Source organism: Erythrolamprus reginae, chromosome Z (assembly GCF_031021105.1).
Source record: "Erythrolamprus reginae isolate rEryReg1 chromosome Z, rEryReg1.hap1, whole genome shotgun sequence".
NCBI lineage: Eukaryota > Metazoa > Chordata > Lepidosauria > Squamata > Dipsadidae > Erythrolamprus > Erythrolamprus reginae.
The window spans coordinates 150,306,560-150,328,077 of record NC_091963.1 but is presented as its reverse complement, the minus strand read 5'-3'; the positions used below and the strand labels follow the sequence as shown (position 1 = coordinate 150,328,077).

At 44.9% G+C, this 21,518-nt stretch overlaps 1 protein-coding gene across 1 annotated transcript; it reads left to right on the top strand.

The window, feature by feature from the left end:
* The first annotated feature begins 3,020 nt into the window (after positions 1-3,020).
* On the top strand, positions 3,021-17,859 carry WRAP53 (WD repeat containing antisense to TP53). The gene is given in 11 exon segments (XM_070729669.1): positions 3,021-3,382; positions 6,074-6,128; positions 6,130-6,173; positions 8,578-8,686; positions 10,638-10,726; positions 10,976-11,066; positions 13,677-13,809; positions 14,859-15,067; positions 15,144-15,247; positions 16,284-16,427; positions 17,298-17,859. Coding segments are annotated over 11 exon segments (1,461 nt in total). The 5' UTR covers positions 3,021-3,113; the 3' UTR covers positions 17,512-17,859.
* The last annotated feature ends 3,659 nt before the right edge of the window (positions 17,860-21,518 follow it).

The following is a 21,518-nucleotide window of genomic DNA, read 5'->3' as shown; positions in this document are numbered from 1 at the left end:
CACCCTCTTTTATATTATCACATGTCTATTTTTCTTCCTATGTATTTGTGTACTGGACAAATGAATAAATAAAAAGAATGAATAAATAAATAAATAAATAAATAAGATCGGCGTTTCTGCAGTACGCAGACTATACAGATTGAGTTCATGAAGTCTTTCCTGATACGTTTTATGTTTAAGACCTTCCACCATTCTTGTAACCCGTCTTTGGACCCGTTCAATTTTGTCAATATCTTTTTGCAGGTGAGGTCTCCAGAACTGAACACAGTATTCCAAATGTGGTCTCACCAGCGCTCTATATAAGGGGATCACAATCTCCCTCTTCCTGCTTGTTATACCTCTAGCTATGCAGCCAAGCATCCTACTTGCTTTTCCTACCACCCCACCACACTGCTCACCCATTTTGAGACTGTCAGAAATCACTATCCCTAAATCCTTCTCTTCTGAAGATTTTGCTAACCCAGAACATTTGGAAACATTAAATTGCAGTTTCCATTGCTTTGACCATTTATCTAGTAAAGCTAAATCATTTACCATATTACAGACGCCTCCAGGAATATCAACCCTATTGCACACTTTAGAGTCATCGGCAAATAGGCAAACCTTCCCTACCAAACCTTCCCCTATGTCACTCACAAAATGTGAGTTGACTGCTGAGCATCCGAATTTGGATCACCTGATCCTGGGAATGTCGCAACAGTTACATGAAAAACAGTCAAGAGTCACAGTGTTCGGTGCTGTTGTAACTCGGAACGGTCATTAAGTGAGCCGTAAGTAGGGGACTTGCAAAGACATATGCTGGAGTTGGCCTGACCAGGAGGGGGCGCTCAATGGCTCAGATCTCTTTTTAACTGAGCTGACATTGGTTGCTTTCCAATACAAGTCGCTTTTCTCGACTTACAAGCGTTCATTTAATGACTGTTTTTCACACTTACAACCATTCGAGCACAGGATCCAAAATTTGGACGCTGGGCAACTGACTCATATTGATGACGGATGCAGCATCCCCGGGGTTCACGTTCCCTTTGATCCCCTTTTTTGCGACCTTCTAAGAAAAACCGGGGGTGGGGTGGGGATAGCCGGATTCACTTAACAACTGTGTGAGTCAGAGAACAATTGCATTGTGATTCATTTAACAACGGTGGCCAGAATGTCTTGCAACAGAAATTTCAGTCTCCATTGCGGTCATAACTTAGTTCTTTCATTTATTAAATTCAACAATTCAACTAACTAAATTGAACGAATGAATTAAGATTTAATTCTCTTGATATTTAACAAGAAATTTAAAGACTCTACTGTACCCGGAATCTAGAATTTAGAAAGCCAGGCTCCTACTCTTAGATTTCGTATCTCTATGCGCAGAAAGATGGCGCCGGGTCCTGAAATCCTCCAAATCTCGCGATACGTGGCGTGTTTCCGGAGGGCGGAGCCCGAAGTGTCATGGAGGGTCCCTTTCGCTGCCCAATCGCCTCAACGCGGGGAAGAAGCTTCCGGGAGGGAAGGAGAAATCTGCTGCTTTTCGCCTCCTCCTCCCGGGAAAGCTGCGGCGGGCAGGGCCGGGGTTCGTCTCTGAGAGCGCTCCGCAACCCTATACGCGTCGTATCGTCCGCCCCGTTACTATGCTGACACGTGTCGACCCTCTGCCCAGCCAGACGCGTGTCAGTGTTTTCCCGTTACGCCGCGCCGCCAGGTCAGAAGGCTCAATTGGAGGGGTGGCCACCTTTAATTTATGATTTCATCCCTGAATGGATTAATAACTCGCCATAAATCGATTTATGGTTGTCCAGCCCTTAATTTATTACTTTATTTACTGGATCATTTATTGAAAATTATTTTATTAAGTTGATCATTTGTTAAAGATTTATTAAAATTATATTATTAACTTGAATATTAATAATATTTTATTAAGCTGATTATTTATTAAACATTTAAATTATCAAGCCGATCTTTTATGAAAATTGTTTTATTAAATTGATCATTTATTAAAAATTACTTTATTATGTTGATTCTATATTAAAAATTAATTAAATGATGACCTGCCCTTGACCTTGTTTCATTGAGCTATTTATTTTTATGCATTAATTGATGTAATGATAGCCATCCCTTAATTTATTAAATGAATCATAAATGAAGGAAGGGCACCTTTGGTTTGTTCTCTCATTGAATTGTGTAATAATGTACTAGATAACATGAAATTATTGATATGATGAACAGCACTCCTTTATTGTTAAATTAATTATAATATGAAGGACAGCCCTTAGTTTATCTCATTGAATTGTGTAATTTACTATTATATACAAAATTATTGATGTAATGAAAGACAACCCTTTAATTTATTGTGTTTTAAATTAATCATTAAAAATGAAGGACACACCCTTTGTTTGTTATTTCATTGAATTGTGTAACAATTCACTATTACACTTAAAGTTGTTGATCTAAAGAAGGACGCCTGTTTATTTATTAAATTAATCACTTATTATAAATTAATTTGATGTCTGTCCAGGTGTGACTTACAACCACAATTGATCCCTAAATTTTTGTTGCTAAAGTGAGACGTTTCCCGTTTTATGACGTTCTGGAGCAACCTACTACTGGTCATAAGTCACATTCTTCAATGCTGTTGTAACTTCCAATGGTCACAGAACAAAACCCTTGTAAATCAAGGATGGCCGGTATTACAAAGGACTAGGGTCTTGGTTTTAAATGCCAATTTCCTCACTTTGTCCGATATAAGGAAACCTTTATCTAGCTACTAAATTAATTATATTAATAATTAATAGAATTATTATATATACCATAACTACTACTGTGAGCTGCCCAGAGTCCATTGGTGGCATATAAATTTTATTAAATAAATAAATTCTATGCTGGTCTGAAATACTTGTACCCAGAACAAACTAGCTACCGTTTGAACATAATTGATGTTTGTTTGTTTTGTTTTTAAACTACAGAAACCTCATTGGCATCATTTTCCTTCCTAAACTGGGAGGAATGAAAAGGACTTGAACCTGGAACTTTTGCCTCTAGCCGGGGAAAAAATGCTTGTAGAAGCACCATCCAAGTAGAGTCTCGCTTAGCGGCCATCCTCTCGAAGACACCCCCATCCCACCCCGATGGACGACGAACTCTCAGAGGAGGCTCAGGTTATGCCTGATTTTTCGCTGCCGCTAACTGACAGCAACAGAGAAACATGTGGACTGGTTTCTAAAATGCTGAAGCTAAACGCAGGACCAGGAGATGAACCTCTGGCTGTGCATGGACTTTCGGGAGAGAAAGAAGAACCCTGCGTTGAGGGAGCTGTGCTGGACACGGAGGAAAAGACGGACAAGGAAGGAGAAGCAGTTGAAGAAAGCGGAGCATGGACCGATGGAGGGGAATATTAGTGAGTTGGGGGTCCTGTGGGTCTTTTCTGGATAAAAGACCCAGGACAACGGGGTCTTCTTCGATCCTGGAGAAAGGAAGATCTGGGAATAGGTTTCTCCTTCGGGAGATGGGCTTAGTGGTTCTCAATCTGGGGGTCGGGACCCCTTTGGTGTTCAAAGATAAATTTCCCCTGGTGTTACAGGGTGTCCAGCAAATCTGGGAAACAGGGAAATTCAGGGAATTATCAGGGAATTCGTGAAAAAACCCCCCAGAATAAATCGGGAAAAAACCAAACTGTATTAAAATGTTTAAAATTCAGGGAAAAATCGTGTTAAAAAAAATGGATTGCGCTGCTTGGCAGAATCAAGCAAAAATGAGCATAGCTGTGGCAACAACTTGTTTCCTAAGCTACCGATATTTCTCCACGGCTTAGCCGTTTGGTATCATGTCATCTACGAGTGCGTCTTAACTAGATTGCAAATTATAGAGAATTTCAAAATGCTTTCCCCCTGGACATCCTGTGTTAGGACCTAAAGCTTCTATTCCGGCGCCTTGAAAGACATTTTTACAATCCAACCAATCAGGCGGTGGCAGTGGGGGGTGCCCCTCTGACTTTCGTGCCAATCAGCTTAAAGCTTTGTTGGGAGAATTGGCGCTAGACTTATGGTTGGGGACCACCACAGCACGAGGAACTGTATTAAGGGGTTGTGGCATTTGAAAGGTTGAAAACCACTGGGGCATGTAGAAGAATAGGGTTGGGAGGTCTTCTAGTCTCTGGTTTTGAGGCGTGGTGATGGTAGTTAAGAGTTGGGGAAGTCCACTTAGTGAAGGGCTTTCCTGCAGACCTTCTGACCCAACTAGATAAGTTCATCAGTGCTAGAAAGGAGTGGGGTTTGCAGAGGTGGAGGTGGAGGAGAGGATGGGGAGCAGGAGGAAGAGGAGAAGAAAAGAAGGAGGGGGAGGAGAGGAAGAAGAGATGGGGAGGATAAAGATTGTGGCGTCTTTGGTGCTGTCCGAACTTGTTAGCTTTCTTGCAGATGTTTCATGACCCAGCTAGGTTGTATCATCAGTGATAGAAAGGTATGGAGAGGAGGAGGAGGGAGGTGATGGTGGCGGTGGAGGAGGAGGAAGGTGAGAATGAGAGCTGTGGGGTTCCTTGGAGCCCTCTAAATATTCCTTGTAGACGTTTTATGACCCAACTAGAGGTTAACATCAGTGCTATAGTGGAGTAGTGAGGTTTGTTGGAAGGAGGGGGGGGGGAGGAAGAGGGGGAAGGAGGAAGAGGACTGTGGGATCCTTGATGCTCTCTGAGCTTGGTTATTTCCTTACAGAGATTTCATGACCCAACTAGGGAACGTGATTAGTGCTACAAGGGAAAGGAATTCAGAAAGGAGGGAGGAGGAGAGGAAGGAAGGAAAGAAGGAAAGGAAGGAAGGGAGGGGAAGAGAGGGAAGGAAGGTAGAGAGGGAGGAAAGAAGGAAAGGAAGGAAGCGAGGGGAAGAGAGGGAAGGAAGGGAGAGAGGGAGGAAGGAATGAACTGTGGGGTCTTTGGGTGCCCCCCCGAGCTGGGTTGTTTCGCTGCAGACATTAACATCAGTGCTAGAAGAGTGTGGGTTTCGCAGAGAGGAGGAGGAGGAAGATGAGGACTCTGGACTCCTTCGTCCTCTCTGAGCTTGGTGGGTTTCTGAAAGGTATTTCATGACCCAAACTGGGCAACAACATCATCGCTGCTTGTCACGGTAGAGTAGTTGAAGGCAGTACAGTGGAACCCCGACATAAGAGCTGCTCTACTTAAGAGCAACTCGAGATAAGAGCTGGGAGGGGAGAGATATTTTTGTTCTACTTACAAGCCCAAATTCGAGATACAAGCGCCAAGGAGCTGTCTCCTGAAGCCAAACGCTAACTTCCGCGTTCGGCTTCAGGAGACAGCTGCGAAGCGGCCACGCGTGTTTTAAAAGGTTGCAGCCGGCCTGGGGGGCTCGGGGGGTGCTTGCAGCTTTCTTTCTTGCTCTTTTTCTTTCTCTCTTTTACCTTCCCTTCCTCTATTTCTTCTTTTCTTTCTCCTTCCCACCTTCTTCCCTCCCTCCCTCCCTTCACTCATTCCTCTCTTACTCTCCCCTTTCATAAGTTTCCTTGCTTCCTTCCTCTGTTCCTGTCCCTTCCCTCTTTCCTTCCTTCCCACCCTCCGTCCATTCATTCACCCATTCCTCTCTTGATCGCTTAAAGCCGGTCCCTGGTGCAAAAAGGGTTGGGGACCTCTGTCCTACAGGATTGGGTGGCAGAGAAGTTGAACATATGTAAATTTAAAAGTTTAAGAAAGTTTACAAGTTAAGTGAAAGAAACTTCATTATTCATTTATATGTACATGTACATTTCTTCATTAAAAACATGTCTTTGTGCATAATTTAGACTAACTTTGTGAGTTTTTTGAGGGCTGGAACCAATTAAAATTATTTACATTAATTCCTATGGGAAAAGTCGTTCGAGATAAGAGCTGCTCGACTTAAGAGCCCAGGTCCGGAACGAATTAAACTCGTATCTCGAGGTACCACTGTATTTATAGTATTAGTAGCAATTTAGTAGGTTGGTTTTTATATTGTTGTAAGCCGCCCTGAGTTCTTCGGGTTTGGGCAGAATAGAAAATAAAATAATAAATAAAATAAATAAATAGTTCCCGAGATGCAACGGGCGTATTTCTACTGTCTCCTAGCTTTCCAGCCTATGAGTTTGCGAAGGCACCCCGACTTTTGACGGGCTCGTGGGCCCGAATATAGCCGCACCCCGGAGAACTACTTGAAGGGCTGCAAGTGGTGAGTAGCCGGCAGAGAATCTCCACAAGGTATTTTGGGGGGGGGGGGGGGGGGGGGGGGGGGGGGGGGGGAGAAGAGGGGAGAATGACTTAAAAATCAATTAAATTAGGTGAGGCTACCTGGGTCTTGGAAGCGAAGGCCCTTCCCCACTTCAATCTATCAGCCAAAAGGGACCTTGGAGGTCTTCTAGACCAACCCACTGCTTGCCCAGGAAACCTTATAACATTTCAGGCAAATGGCTGTCAAGTTCTCTTCTTAAAAACTGCACCCGCCACAAACCTCTAGTGGCAGGCTGTTTCACTGGTGAAGTTGGGAAGTTTCTCCTTAATTCCAGAATCGTTTCTTCGTACGTTTCAGTCTCTGGGCTTTTAATTGTATGAGTCGCTTGTTCTGGATTTGGGTTGTTGGGTCTTCTATCTGGTGCTGGGCGATTCTCCAACCTACTCCAGGGGACCATGTTGTCGTTGGGTGGGTCCAGCAGTGATGGGAAGGTGGAAATAAGTAAAAAGAAGCCGGATGAATGACTGGGAGGGAAGGGGTTAAAAAATGAGAGAAAGGAGGTTTCTATGGGGCAGGCAGAATGGACACAAGAGCCCTCTGGTTCCGGTCAAAAAGTAAGTGAGAAATTCTTAAAAGGAAGATTATAGGTCTCCGAGACAGGATTTTTTTAGGTTGATCAGTGTTTCTCAACCTCAGTAACTTTAGAAGGTTGTGGATTTAAAAACTCCCAGAATTCCTTTTAAGGAATTTTAACTCTCAGAATTCCCTTGGAGATGGGTGGAGTTTAATTCCAGAATTCCATTTAAGGAGGATGGATTTCCAACACTCAATATTCCCCAGCTAACATGTTTTAAGATATCTGGACTTCAACTCCCAGAATTCCCCATTTTGGCTGGGGAATTCTGGGAGTTGAAGTCCTCCCATCTTAACCTTACTGAGGTCGAGAAACCTTGGAATTAAAATCCTTAGAAACATAGAATCATAGAAGATTGACGGCAGAAAAAGACCTCATGGTCCATCTAGTCTGCCCTTATATTATTTTCCTGTATTTTATCTTACAATGGATATATGTTTATCCCAGGCATGTTTAAATTCAGTTACTGTGGATTTACCAACCACGTCTGCTGGAAGTTTGTTCCAAGGATCTACTACTCTTTCAGTAAAATAATATTTTCTCACGTTACTTTAATCTTTTCCCCAACTTACCTCAAGTTTCCCCAACTTACTTCAAGTTGTGTCCCCTTGTTCTTGTGTTCACTTTCCTATTAAAAACTCTTCTCTCCTGAACCTCATTTAACCCTTTAACATATTTAAATGTTTCAATCACGTCCCCCCTTTTCCTTCTGTCCTCCAGACTCTACAGATTGAGTTCATTAAGTCTTTCCTGATACGTTTTATACTTAAGACCTTCCACCATTCTTGCAGCTCGTCTTTGGACGCGTTCCATTTGATCAATATCTTTTTGTAGGTGAGGTCTCCAGAACTGGACCCATTATTCCAGAATGAGCCTCACCAGTGCTCTATCCAGCGGGATCACAATCTTCCTCTTCCTGCTTGTTATACCTCTAGCTATGTAGCCAAGCATTCTACTTGCTTTTCTTATCGCCTGTTCACCCATTTTGAGATGGTCAGAAATCACGACCCCTAAATCCTTTTCTTCTGAAGTTTTTGCTAACACAGAACTGCCAATATAATACTCAGATTAAGGATTCCTTTTCCCCAAGTGCATTATTTTACATTTGGAAACATTAAACTGCAGTTTCCATTGCTTTGGCCACTTGTCTTGTAGAGCTAAATCGTTTACCATATTACAGACTCCTCCAGGAATATCAACCCTATTGCACACTTTGGAGTCATCGGCAAATAGGCAAACCTTCCCTACCAAATCTTCCCCTACGTCACTCACAAAGATATTAAAAAGAATAGAACCTGGAACAGACCCTTGTGGCACACCGCTTGTAACCTGTCTCTGCTCAGAATACTCGCCATTAACAATAACTCTCTGATGTCTACGCTTCAGCCAGCTTGAAATCCACTGAACTATCCAGGGATTAAGTCCAATCTTCACTAATTTATCTATCAGCTCTTTATGTGGAACCGTATCAAAGGCTTTGCTGAAGTCCAGATAGGCAATATCCACGGCACCACCTTCATCCAACACCTTTGTGACATAGTCACATAGTTCTTATAGGCTTGGAAAAGTTATTCCCTCTTCCTGGTTGCATTCTTCACTGCAACACAACTTCCCTTGTAGGTCAGCGTTGTGTTATCATTCTCCTCACGTTTGTGGCTGTAGGGGGAAACCAACTCGCTTAGTGAAATGGGCCCTGAGTGGAACCCCTCGTGGATGGGGGGGACACCCTCTTTTTTGGGTCCTTCTGAGCCCCCTCCCTTCTTTCTTCAGGGCCCCAGATGGGACATGCCTGGTTACCAACAGTGCCGACAACACACTGCGAATATACAACCTTCCTGTGGAGTTGTACGCGGAGGAGTGGGGAGACATGGCTGAAATGGTAGGTGGATTTACTGGTTCTGTTTGGGCTTCCCGGTGGTCCTCGACTTACAACGGGTTTGCTTTAGTGACCATTCAAAGTGACAAGGGCCCCTTTTTAAAAAAAGGGATAGATATGACCATTTTTCCACACTTATGACCGTCACGGCACGCTCAGAATTCAGAGCATTGGCAACCGACTCGCATGTACGACGAACGGGGGTCGGGGGTGTCCCCTTTTGCGACCTTCCGACAAGCCAAAGTCCGTGGGAGAAGCCAGATTCACTTAGTGACCATGTCACTCACTTAACAACTGTTTCACTTACTGTAGCAAGAAAGGTCGAAAAACGGGGGCAATGCTGATTTCACGAACGTTTCCACTTAGCGGCAGAAATTTGTGGGCTCTATTTTGGTTGCAAGTTGAGGACTTGTCAGATTTATAAATAAGCAAGTCGACTTAATATGGGCCAGTCCTTTTATTTACAACTGCAATTGGGGATCGAACTTCCATCGCTAAGCCAAGCAATTGTTAAACGAATCGTGCCCATTTCTTTTTTTTTACCACCGTTGTTAAGTGAATCACGCAGTCGTTAAGCAAATCTGGCTTCCTCCGTTTCCTTCGCTTGTCAGAAGCAACTGCCTAAATTTTTAAAAACGTGATGGCGGAGATTTTGCGATGGTCACAAGTGTGAGGATTTTTCTAGTGTTGTCAGTTCGGTCACAAAAAAGAGGCAGTCATAGGTCAAGGACTGGCTGCCCTACCTCCTCCTCCTGTTTTCTCCCAACACAGCCCCTCAGCTGTGGGAAGGAAGGAGGGAGGAAATAGAAAAGGAAGGAAGGAGACAGGGAGAAGGGAAGGAGATGAGAAAAGGAAGGAAAAAAACAAGGAAAGGAAGAAGGGAAGAGGGGAGAAATGAAATAGAAAAGGAAGAATGAAGGAAGAAGATGAGAGGAAGAACGAAAAAGAAAGGAAGAAAGGAAAGGGGGAAAAGGAAGGAGGAAAAGAGAAGATAGAAAAGGAAGGAAGAAAAAGAAAAAGGAATGAGGGAGGGAGAGGAAGTAGGAAAGGAAAGAAGGAGATGGGGAGAAGGGAAGACGGGAAAGATGAGAAAAGGAAGGGAGGAAAGAAGAAAAGCAAGGAAGAAAATAGAAAAGGAAAGGAAGGAGGGAGAAATGAAATAGAAAAGGAAGGAAAGAAAGGAGCATAGGAGGAAGGAGAGGAGGAGGGAAAAGGAAAGGAAAAAAGAGAAGGGAAAAGAAAAAGGAAGGAGGGAGAGAAAATAGGAAAGGAAGAAAAGAAAAAGAAGAAAGGGATGAAAGAAAGGAAGTAGAAAAGGGGGAACGGAGATGAGAAAAGGAAGAAAAGAGGGAGAGAGAAAGGGAAAGAAGAAAATAGAAAAGGAAAGGAGGAAGGAGAAGGAAGGAGATGAGAGGAGGAAGGAAAAGGAAAGGAAGGAAGGAAAGAGGAGATAGAAAAGGAAGGAAGAAGAAGAAAGGAAGGAAGGAGAGAGGAAGTAGAAAAGGAAGGAAGGAGATTAGAAAAGGAAGGAAAGGAGAGAAAAGGAAAGCAAGGAGGGAGGGAGGGAGATATTAGAAAAAGGAGGAAAGAGATAAGCAGAGAAGGAAGGAGAGGAGAAAGGAAAAAGGGAGAGTGGAAATAGTAAAGGAAGGAAGGGGATGGTGAGGGAGAGAGAAAGGAAAGAGAAAAAAGGAAGGAAGAAAATAGAAAAGGAAAGGAGGGAGGGAAAATGAAATAGAAAAGAAGGAGACAGGAGGGATGGAGAGGTAGGAAGGAAGGAAGGAAGGAAGGGGATGCAAACAAAAGGAATGTGAACACCTCCAGCTCTCTTTAGGGAGCCAATGCTTGGAAGGGAAATCTGGGAGTTGAAATCCCCCCATCTTTTTGGGGGGAGGGTGTCAGCCACCAGAGCCCCCCCCCCCAAAGCCCCTGACTTCCCTTCTTCCCTCCACAGACCCCTGTCCTGCGCATGGCGGAAGGAGATACCCTCTACGACTACTGCTGGTTCCCACTGATGAATTCCTCCCAGTCGGAAACTTGCTTGTAAGTTTATGCCCTTTCAGGTCTTCTCCCAGCCTTTGACTCCCCCCACCCCACCAAAAAATCCCAGGGTACTGGGTTTACTTTTGTTTTGTTTTTAAAAAAGAGAGAGAAATTAGGGGCCTGTCCCAAAAAACAACAACGGAGGATCATCCTTTCTCCCGGCCTCCCCCTCCCTTGCTTTCGGTCCATGCCAGCCAACCTTCTTTGTGATCCCTCCCTGCCCAGCCTTCTCTCTCTCTCTCCCTGCAGGCTGGCCAGCAGCAGCCGAGACAACCCCGTTCATGTGTGGGATGCCTTCAACGGGCAGCTCCGGGCCTCTTTTCGCCCCTACAACCACTTGGTGAGTAGAAACATAGAAACATAGAAGCCTGACGGCAGAAAAAGACTTCCTGGTCCATCTAGTCTGCCCTTATACTATTTTCTGTATTTTATCTTAGGATGGATCTATGTTTATCCCAGACATGTTTACATTCAGTTACTGTGGATTTATCTACTACGTCTGCTGGAAGTTTGTCCCAAGCATCTATGACTCTTTCAGTAAAATCATATTTTCTCACATTGCTTCTGATCTTTCCCCCAACTAACTTCAGATTGTGTCCCCTTGTTCTTGTGTTCACTTTCCTATTAAAAACACTTCCCTCCTGAACCTTATTTAACCCTTTAACATATTTAAATGTTTCGATCCTGTCCCCTTTTCCTTCTGTCCTCCAGACTATACAGATTGAGTCCATGAAGTCTTTCCTGATACATTTTATGCTTAAGATCTTCCACCATTCTTGTAGCCCGTCTTTGGACCCCTTCAATTTTATCCATATCTTTTTGTAGGTGAGGTCTCCAGAACTGAACACAGTATTATTCCAAATGTGGTCTCACCAGCACTCTATCCAGCGGGATCACAATCTCCCTCTTCCTGCTTGTTATACCTCTAGCTATGCAGCCAAGCATCCTACTTGCTTTCCCTACCGCCCGACCACACTGTTCACCCATTTTGAGACTGTCAGAAATCACTACCCCTCAATCCTTCTCTTCTGAAGTTTTTGCCAGCACAGAACTGCCAATGCAATACTCCGATTGAGGATTCCTTTCCCCCAAGTGCATTATTTTACATTCGGAAACATCCGAGTAGGTGTACGTAGTAGCCTTCCTTACCCCGTTCCTTCCTCCACCCTCCGCCCCCAGCCTCCTGGGCTTTGCACTTTGTCCAGAAATGAATCCCACCCAGTTAATCATTCTGAAGCTGTCCGTGCTTTGTTGGGTTCATGAACCAATCTTGGGAATTCATGCGCACGCAGGAAGTAACATCTAGCCGCCCCGAGTCTACGGAGAGGGGCGGCATACAAATCAAATCAATTAATCAATCAATCAATCAGTCAGTCAATCTCACCAGGGGGTACAAGCGCGAGAGAGATTTTGACAGGTTTTCCATGCAGCAGGTTGTGAGCTTGATGATGATGATGATGATGATGATGATGATGAATAATAATAATAATAATAATAATAATAATAATAATAATAATTGGATTTGTATGCCGCCCCTCTCCGTGGACTCGGGGCGGCTAACAACAGTGATAAAAAAACAGCATGTAACAATCCAATACTAAAACAACTAAAAAAAAACCTTATTATAAAACCAAACATACATACCAACATACCATGCATAAAATTGTAAAGGCCTAGGGGGAAGAGGATCTCAGTTCCAACATGCCTGACGGCAGAGGTGGGTTTTAAGAAGCTTACGAAAGGCAAGGAAGGGGGGGGGCAACTCTAATCTCTGGGGGGAGTTGGTTTCAGAGGGCTGGGGCCGCCACAGAGAAAGCTCTTCCCCTGGGTCCCACCAAATGACATTGTTTAGTCGACAGGACCCGGAGAAGACCAACTCTGTGGGACCTAACTGGTCGCTGGGATTCATGTGGCAGAAGGCGGTCCATGAGATATTCTGGTCCGATGCCATGAAGGGTTTTATAGGTCATAACCAACACTTTGAATTGTGACCGGAAACTGATCGGCAACCAATGCAGACTGCGGAGTGTTGGTGTGACATGGGCATACCTGGGGAAGCCCATGATTGCTCTCGCAGCTACATTCTGCACGATCTGAAGTTTCCGAACACTTTTCAAAGGTAGCCCCACGTAGAGAGCGTTACAGTAGTCGAGCCTTGGTAGAGGCAGAGGTAGGCAGCGGGTTGTACTGGATGACCTCTAGGATGCCTCCCCACTATTCTGTGATTCTGTTCTGTTCAATTTATTTGATTTATTTGATTTCTATGCCACTCTTTTCCTGAGACTCAGGGCAGCTAATGAAGGCAACCTACCATATTTTTCGGGGTATAAGTCGCACCTTTTTCCTCCCTAAAAGAGGCTGGTAATTTGGGTGCGTCTTATGCTCTGGAAGTAGCTCTTTTTTTCCAGCCCTAACTAACAATATACCCGGCTCTTACCTTGCAGGCTCTTTCATTGTTACTCTCTGCAAGGAATGTTTTCCAAGCCTTATGTCTTTGCAGGTTTTTTTTCCTTTGCTCTACTTGTTCGGAATAAGTTTTTTCCAGGCCTAACCAGGTGCTAACATTGTTCCCAACTCTTGCCAGCTTGCAAGCTCTTTCATTGTTACTCTCTCCGAATAAAGTTTTTTTTTCAAAGCCTTAACCAGGAGATAAAATAATGTGCTGGCTAAGGACGCTAACCAGATGAATACCTGGTAAGCGGATCCTTTCCCCTATTTTCCTCCCCCAAAACCAAGGTGCGTCTTATACTCCGGTGTAATTTTTACTCTGAAAAATATGGTAATTTTTTTTAAAAAAACTCCCCTCTTCAAAAAAAAAATCCTGGGAGAAGCTCTGCAATCACACAAAGCACTCTTGGGAATCTTAAAGTCTCCTGCTTGGGCGGCTGGAGGTTGAACTAGATGCCCTCCAAAGGCTCCTTCCAACCCTTCTCTGTTAACTTCGATCCAGGACGAGCTGACGGCCGCCCACTCGCTCTGCTTCACTCCGGACGGCGCCCAGCTCTTTTGCGGCTTCGACAAGATGGTGCGCGTGTTCGAGACGTCGCGGCCTGGACGGTCGTGCGAAAACAGACCGACGTTAGGTGAGTCGGGGTTAGAGGGGGGCTAGCTCAGATCCGAGGGCGAAACCTACCTCCTCCCCCCACCCTGTAGTTCAAGGGTGGTGGAGTGACACAAGTCGTTCTCGACTTACGACCGTTCATTTAATGACTTTTTTGAGTGAGACATCAGGACATTTTTTTTCCCTGTCACTCTTAGCAACCACTGCGGCGTCCCGTCTCGCCTCCAATCCCGTCTCACAGTCGTACGGTGAAAATTCATCCTATTTACAACTTTGGCAGCGATTCGCTTAACGGACGTGGCAAGAAAGGTTGTAATAGAGGGCGAGACTCACTGAATGACCGTCTTGCTTTGCGAATGGAGAGTTGGTTTGAATCTCCCACAAACCTGTCCTGCTCAGGATGGACTTAAGATTGGGTGGGGACCTAGGAAAAGAAGTGCCGTCTGGGTTTTGTAGTGTAGAGCTGTTGAGTGACTTATTTTTATTTTAGTTTATTTATTTTATTTATTTTATTTTATTTATTTTATTTATTTATTTTATTTTATTTTATTTATTATTATTATTTTAATTAGATTTGTATGCCGCCCTCTCCGAAGACTCGGGGCGGCTCACAACAAGAATAAAAAACAGTATAAACAATGGAACAAATCTAATAATCCCCCCCCCCAATTGAATTGGCTTGTACAGTCAGTCACCAAAAGGCGGATTGCATTGCACAGACACACACATACACACACGACACCACAATCGTCATAAATGCGGGTCAGTTGCCGAGCGTCGTTACAACGATGTTGCAGCAGTCATAAGCGTGGAGGGGGAAAAAACGGTCCCAAGCCACTTTTCCCAGTGTTGTCGCTAAACAGATGGTCATAAGTCGAGGACTTCCTGTGTTCACAGTATATTGTATATTGTATTTTTTTTTACGTACACTGAGAGCGTATATACCTAAGACAAATCCCACTGTGTCTGCAATCACACTTATAAATTATAAATAATTCTATTCTCTTCTACATTAATTGAGGAGGGGGTGTCTAATCCCGCCGTTCTCCCACCCCCTCTTGGTCTTCCCAGTGAAGAAACAAGGGCAAAGCGGGATTATCTCCTGCATCGCCTTCAGCCCGACTCAGCCGCTCTACGCCTGCGCCTCCTACGGCAAGACCGTCGGACTCTACTCCCGCGCCGAGGGCGACCCCTTGGCGATGCTCATCGGGCACCACGGCGGCATCACCCACGCCATCTTCTCCCCGGATGGTGTTTACCTCATCACCGGCGGTCGTAAGGTACGAGGGTGGGTGGGATTGGTTAGGGGACGGGAGGAAGGAGCTGAGAATCAAGCCCGCTCAATTCCCCCACCAGGACGCTGAGATTCTGTGCTGGGACCTCCGACAGCCGGGCGAAATCCTTTTCTCAGTCTCGCGCACGGCAGCCACCAATCAGAGAATGTATTTTGACCTGGACCCGTAAGTTGATCGCCTAGAGATAGATTAGATTAGATTAGATTAGATAGACAATAATAATAGTAATAATAATTAATAATAATAATAACAACAATAATTTATTAGATTTGTATGCCACCCCTCTCCAAAGACTAGATAGATAGATAGACAGACAGACAGACAACAAACAGAGACAGACAGAAAGATAGATGAGAGAGAGAGATGAGAAAGAGATGGATGGATGGAAGGACGGACGGACGAGACAGAGATAGATAGACAGACAGAAAGATAGATGAGAGAGAGATAGACAGACAGATAGATAGATAGACAGACAGACAGAAAGATAGATGAGAGAGAGATAGACCGACCGACAGACAGAAAGATAGATGAGAGAGAGAGACAGACAGATAGATAGACAGACAGATAGACAAAAAGATAGATGAGAGAGACAGACAGACAGACAGACAGAAAGATAGATGAGAGACAGATAGACAGACAGATAGATGAGATAGATAGATAGATAGATAGATAGATAGATAGATAGATAGATAGATAGATAGATAGATAATTGGAGGAGGAAGAGGAAGGGGAGAAGGGGGAGGATAGAAGGACAAAGAATAGGAGCAGGAGTAATATAGGAATAAGAGAAGGAGGGGAGAACAATGAGATAGGAGGAGGAGGAGGAAGAGCAAGAGAGGGGGGAAAGGGAGAGAGGAGGAAGTGGAGGAACAGGAGAAGGAAGAAGGGGAGAAGGGGGTGGGAGAAGGAGGAGAGGAGGAGCAGGGTGACAGGAAGGAGGGAAGAAGGAGTGCGATAGAAAGAAGAGGAAGAGGAGAAGGGGTGGGTGGGACGAGGGTGATAAGAGGAAGGAGGAGAAAGATAGAAAGGGGAGAAGGGGGAAGAGGAGTATAGGAGGAAAAAGAGGAGGAAGAGAAAGAGGGGAGGACGATGGGGATGAAGATAGCGATGGGAGCTTTGGGGAGGGCGCTCTGGTTTGGCCGTAAGTCGAGGACTAGCTGTAATTCAAGTGGGTTTCTCGTGCTTTTCTCCTCCCAAACAGGAGTGGACGGTATTTGGTAAGCGGGAACACCTGTGGCCGGATTACGGCCTGGGACATCGACCGGCCCCACTGCACAAACCCCCCAACTACGTTGCAGCCCATCCTGAAGTTCCCGGCTGTGGGAGACTGCGTGAACGGAATCAGGTGCGAATTCTGAAGAGAGAGAGAGATCCTGTTTGAACCAATTTCCTCTACTACTCCTTGAGCGGGCGGGGTTGGACTAGATGGCCCATAAGGTCCCTCCCAACTCTGATAAGAAAGGAAACAAATCTGTAGTTTCCTAACAAGTTGGGACTTCAACTCCCAGAATCCCATATATAAATACATAGAGAAATAGCTCAGACCTGAAATTCTGAAGGAAGAAAGCTGGTGTACTCTTTGGGGTATCCTCTGGGTGGCCCATAGACTTCTTACATGTCCCATATAACCCCAGCGTGTGCCCCATGTGCCACTCATGGGTAAAGCTAAGGATTCTAGGAGTTGGAGTCCCAACTTGTGAGGAAACGAGAGCAAAGGAAGTTTAGCTGTGCTTGAAAGGGATTCTGGGAGTTGGAGTCCTAGCTTGTGAGGAAACGAGAGCAAAGGAAGTTTAGCTGTGCTTAAAAGGGATTCTGGGAGTTGGAGTCCTAACTTGTGAGGAAACAGCAGTAGAGAAAGTTTAACTGTGCTTGAAAGGGATTCTGGGAGTTGAAGTCATAACTTGTGAGGAAACAACAGAGCCCAGGAAGTTTAGCTGTGCTTGAAAAGGATTCTGGGGGTCGGAGTCCCAACTTGTGAGGAAACAAGAGAGCAAATGAATTTTAGCTGTGCTCAAAATGGATTCAGGGAGTTGAAGTCCTAACTTGTGAGGAAACGAGAGCAAAGTAGTTTAGCTGTGCTTGAAAGGGATTCTGGGAGTTGGAGTCCACCTTGTGAGGAAACAACAAAGCCCAGGAAGTTTAGCTGTGCACAAAAGGGATTCTGGGAGTTGGAGTCCCCGATGCTTACTAATCCTCTCTCTCCTCTTCTTTTCAGCCTCCACCCCAGCCTCCCTCTGTTAGCCACGGCCTCTGGCCAGCGCCAGTTTCCCGACCTGCCGGACAGCGGAGAGGACGAAGCGGAAGGAGGAGGGAGCGACTGCCTGTATTCCCCTCCTTGGGCGCAGGGCAACAACGCTCTCCACCTGTGGTGTTGCTCCTCTCTCTATATATCCAGGGAGCCATTTCCTAGCCAGGAAAACCAGACTTGAACCCTGGCCTCTTAACTGTGACAGGGAAGCCCAACAAACGCGGTGCACACATGGTAGCGCCGCTGTGCCGTGATTGCCCAATGGCGGGCACATAACTATAATTCTCGGACGTGTGAATCCTCCCACGTAGATGGGAAAGTTTGTTTCTGGGGAGCAGAAATCTCCACCGGGTCTTGGGAGGTGCCCCGAAATCTTTCTTCTTGGTCTCCTTTCCTTTTTCAACCTTTATTTTTGGCCCCATGGGTTACTTTTCCCAGAATTCCTTGCTTCTCGGATATACATCAGCTAAATGTTTATATTAAACGTTTATATTAAACGTTTAAGTGTATATTAAAATTATTGAATTTATTAACAGTCTTATATATGGGGAAAAAAACTCCTATCTACTTGATAATAATATGGATTTGATAGTATTAACATTAGGAGGGAAAACAGTGTTTTGAAAGGATTCTATGTTTTTTATATATATATTTTAATTAGGATAACATCGTGATTATATGACACTTGTTATGCACAGCCTAAAAAAGGGGGCGGGGTATAATTTTAGAGGGAATGCATTTTGTTTTGGAGAATATCTGGTATGAGGAAAGGGGGATTATTTAATAAGTAAAAAGTTTTTTATGTGTTATATGATGCTGGTTATAATGAGGCTTTGACAGACTATTTTTTTCTTTTTATAAATTTTTTATTAGACCTTTTTCTTAATTATTTTTTTTTACTATTTGGGAAGATTTAAATTTAAATCTAGAACTATAAAAGATATAAAAGAAACATGTGTTTATATGGAAATACATGATCTGAATGGAGAAGAGGAGTGAAGTATGCTAAGCGATGGCAAGAATATAAGAAAATGATCTTAAACTTTAGGAACAGCTAATTGATTCTGTAAGATTTTTATAATTCAATTCAATTCAATTTATTAGATTTGTATGCTGCCCTTCTCCAAAGACTCGGGATGGCTTGGGACGGCTCACAACAATAATAAAAACAATATTCCAGCGAAAACAAATCTAATATTAAAAAGCACATAAAACCCTATCATATTTAAAAAAGCAAACAATATATACATATCCATGGGGTCTGGGTGGGTGTCAACAAACTCAAACTCAACCCAGACAAGACGGAGTGGCTGTGGGTCTTGCCTCCCAAGGACAATTCCATCTGTCCATCCATCACCCTGAGGGGGGAATTACTGACATTGGAACATCATCTTTCGGCTGTGGTGAGGGGGGGCGTTTGCCCAGGTTCGCCTGGTGCACCAGTTGCGGCCCTATTTGGACCGGAAGTCATTGCTCACAGTCACTCATGCCCTCATCACCTCGAGGTTCGATTACTGCAACGCTCTCTACATGGGGCTACCTTTGAAGAATGTTCGGAAACTTCAGATCGTGCAGAATGCGGCCGCGAGAGCCATTGTGGGGCTTCCCAGATTCGCCCACATATCTACAACACTCCGTGGCCTTCATTGGCTGCCGATCAGTTTCCGGTCACAATTCAAAGTGTTGGTCATGACCTTTAAAGCCTTACATGGCATTGGACCAGAGTACCTCCGGAACCGCCTGCTACCGCACGAATCCCAGCGGCCGATAAGGTCCCACAGAGTTGGCCTTCTCCAGGTCCCGTCGACTAAACAATGTCGTCTGGCGGGCCCCAGGGGAAGAGCCTTCTCTGTGGCGGCCCCGGCCCTCTGGAATCAACTCCCCCCGGAGATTAGAACTGCCCCCACCCTCCTTGCCTTTCGTAAACTACTTAAGACCCACCTATATCGCCAGGCATGGGGGAGTTGAGACATCTTCCCCCAGGATCATTATTGTTTATGTTTGGTATGTATGTGCTGTTTGGTTTTAATTATGATAGGGTTTTTAGTTATTTTTAATATTAGATTTGTGCCATTGTAATATTGTTTTTATCGTTGTGAGCCGCCCCGAGTCTTCAGAGAGGGGCGTTATACAAATCTAATAAATTGAATTGAATTGACTTAGCCATCTTTCATAATATACCAGGACTGGAACTAAGCACCCGGGTACAACATCTGAGTTGTAAGTATCTTTTTTGGTAATCTGTTATCATTTGGAACAATTGTTAAGTGATCGGTCGTCAGTCGGAGCGCAATGACATGTGCGCACATGCATATACAGCTAGACAAACCCAGTGGCCCAGTAAAGCAACTGGGCTAATTGGGGATAATGAATATAATCAATTACCGGTAGTTCAATCCTGCCCAAAGGAGAGGGTGTAATGCTCATGGCCTTCCACGAGGGGGCAGACTCCAGGATTCCAGCTCTCCAGTTTAGCGCTTGGAAACCCAATAGATTACCCTGAAAGGAATCCTTTCTGCATGCCTCCTCCTCCCTGGGGCCCCCCACCCCCACCATTCCTCCACCCCCCTCACTCCCTTCTTTTCTGGGCCACTCCCCAGAAAAAACAGGAAGCGCTAAATTTATTTATTTAATTTATTTATTTATTTATTTGGATTTGTATGCCGCCCCTCTCCGAAGACTCGGGGCGGCTTACCATTGACCGTCATCTTCGCATCCCGATGTGTCACGCAACTTTCTGTGATGCTGGATTCACTTAACGACCGTGTTACTCACTTAACAACGGCAGTGATCTGCTTAACAACCGTTCTCGAGAAAGATGGTAAAGGGACGACGGTCATTTAACCACGGAAATTCTGGCCACGATAAATCGTCATTAATTTTGGGCCGCCTTCCGAAAGCGGCAAATTCGGTAGCATTTTGGGCAAATCGGTAGCGGCAAAATGCAGTTGGGTCCTTCCACACGCCTGGATGTTAATGCCGTCCTATTTAAGCCATGTTTTTGAGACTGGGCGCATGCGCAGGTGGTGTGGACGCTGGGGATGGGTTTCTACCAATGCGGGCACTTCGGCAGTGGCCCACCAATGATGCAATTTTGGCTGGTCCGTGCACGACCCTATATTTCTTTTTAGTCATTTTCAGCAATTTTTCATGTCTCTAAACATGCACAGAAGTAAAATAATTCCTCTGAGCCTGCATGGGGCTGAAATTGCGGGAAGACCTAGAAAGCCCTACAGGGCATCGGACCAGAATACCTATGGGACCACCTTTTGCCACATGAATCCCAGTGGCCGATTAGGTCCCACAGAATTGGCCTTCTCTGTATCCCATCGACTAAACAATGTCTGGCGGGACCCAAGGGAAGAGCCTTCTCTGTGGCAGCCCCGGCCCTCTGGAACCAGCTCCCTCCAGAGATTTGAATCGCCCCCACCCCTCCTCACCTTCCACAAGACTCTGAAGACCTGTTTATGTCGCCAAGCATGGGGTAATTAATATATCCCCTCTCTGACCAGTAAGATTTATGTATGGTGATGATAGTGTAATTTTTTTAGTGTTTTAATGATAGTGGGCTTTTAGCTATAGTTTTTAATTATTAGATTTGTACTGCATTGTCCATTTTTGTTGTGAACTGCCCCGAGTCTTTGGAGAGGGGTGGCATACAAGTCTATTGTTATTGTTGTTGTTATTGTTAGATATGCACGAACGGGAAACATCACAATGCCCACCGGTAGGAAAAGGTAAAAGTAACTCACCCCCTGGTGCACAGGCGAATAAAGCACATGCGTTGGAGGCTGGGCGCATGCGCAGAGGCTGGGTGTGTTTTGCACATGATCGTATTGTGACTTCTACTTCCTGGCTACCTTCAATCCAGGGGTGGATTCCCATTCCTGCTGCTACTGGTGCGCCCCACACACACAGCGTCACGTCTGTGTGAGCGCACATCCCAGTGTGTTTTGGCTTCTGCGTATGCGCAGGAACAAAGTCTTGCGAGGGGACACATGTGCAAGAGACATTTCTGCAAACATGCGCAGAAGCAAAGAAAATCAAAAAGTTTTGCTTCCTGTCCATGTGCAGAAGCCCAAACACTGGGATGTACCGTATTTACCATATATCTTCTATTGGATTTGTATGCCGCCCCTCTCGGAGGACTCAGGGCGGCTCACAACATACAGGGTGCGTTCCAAAAGT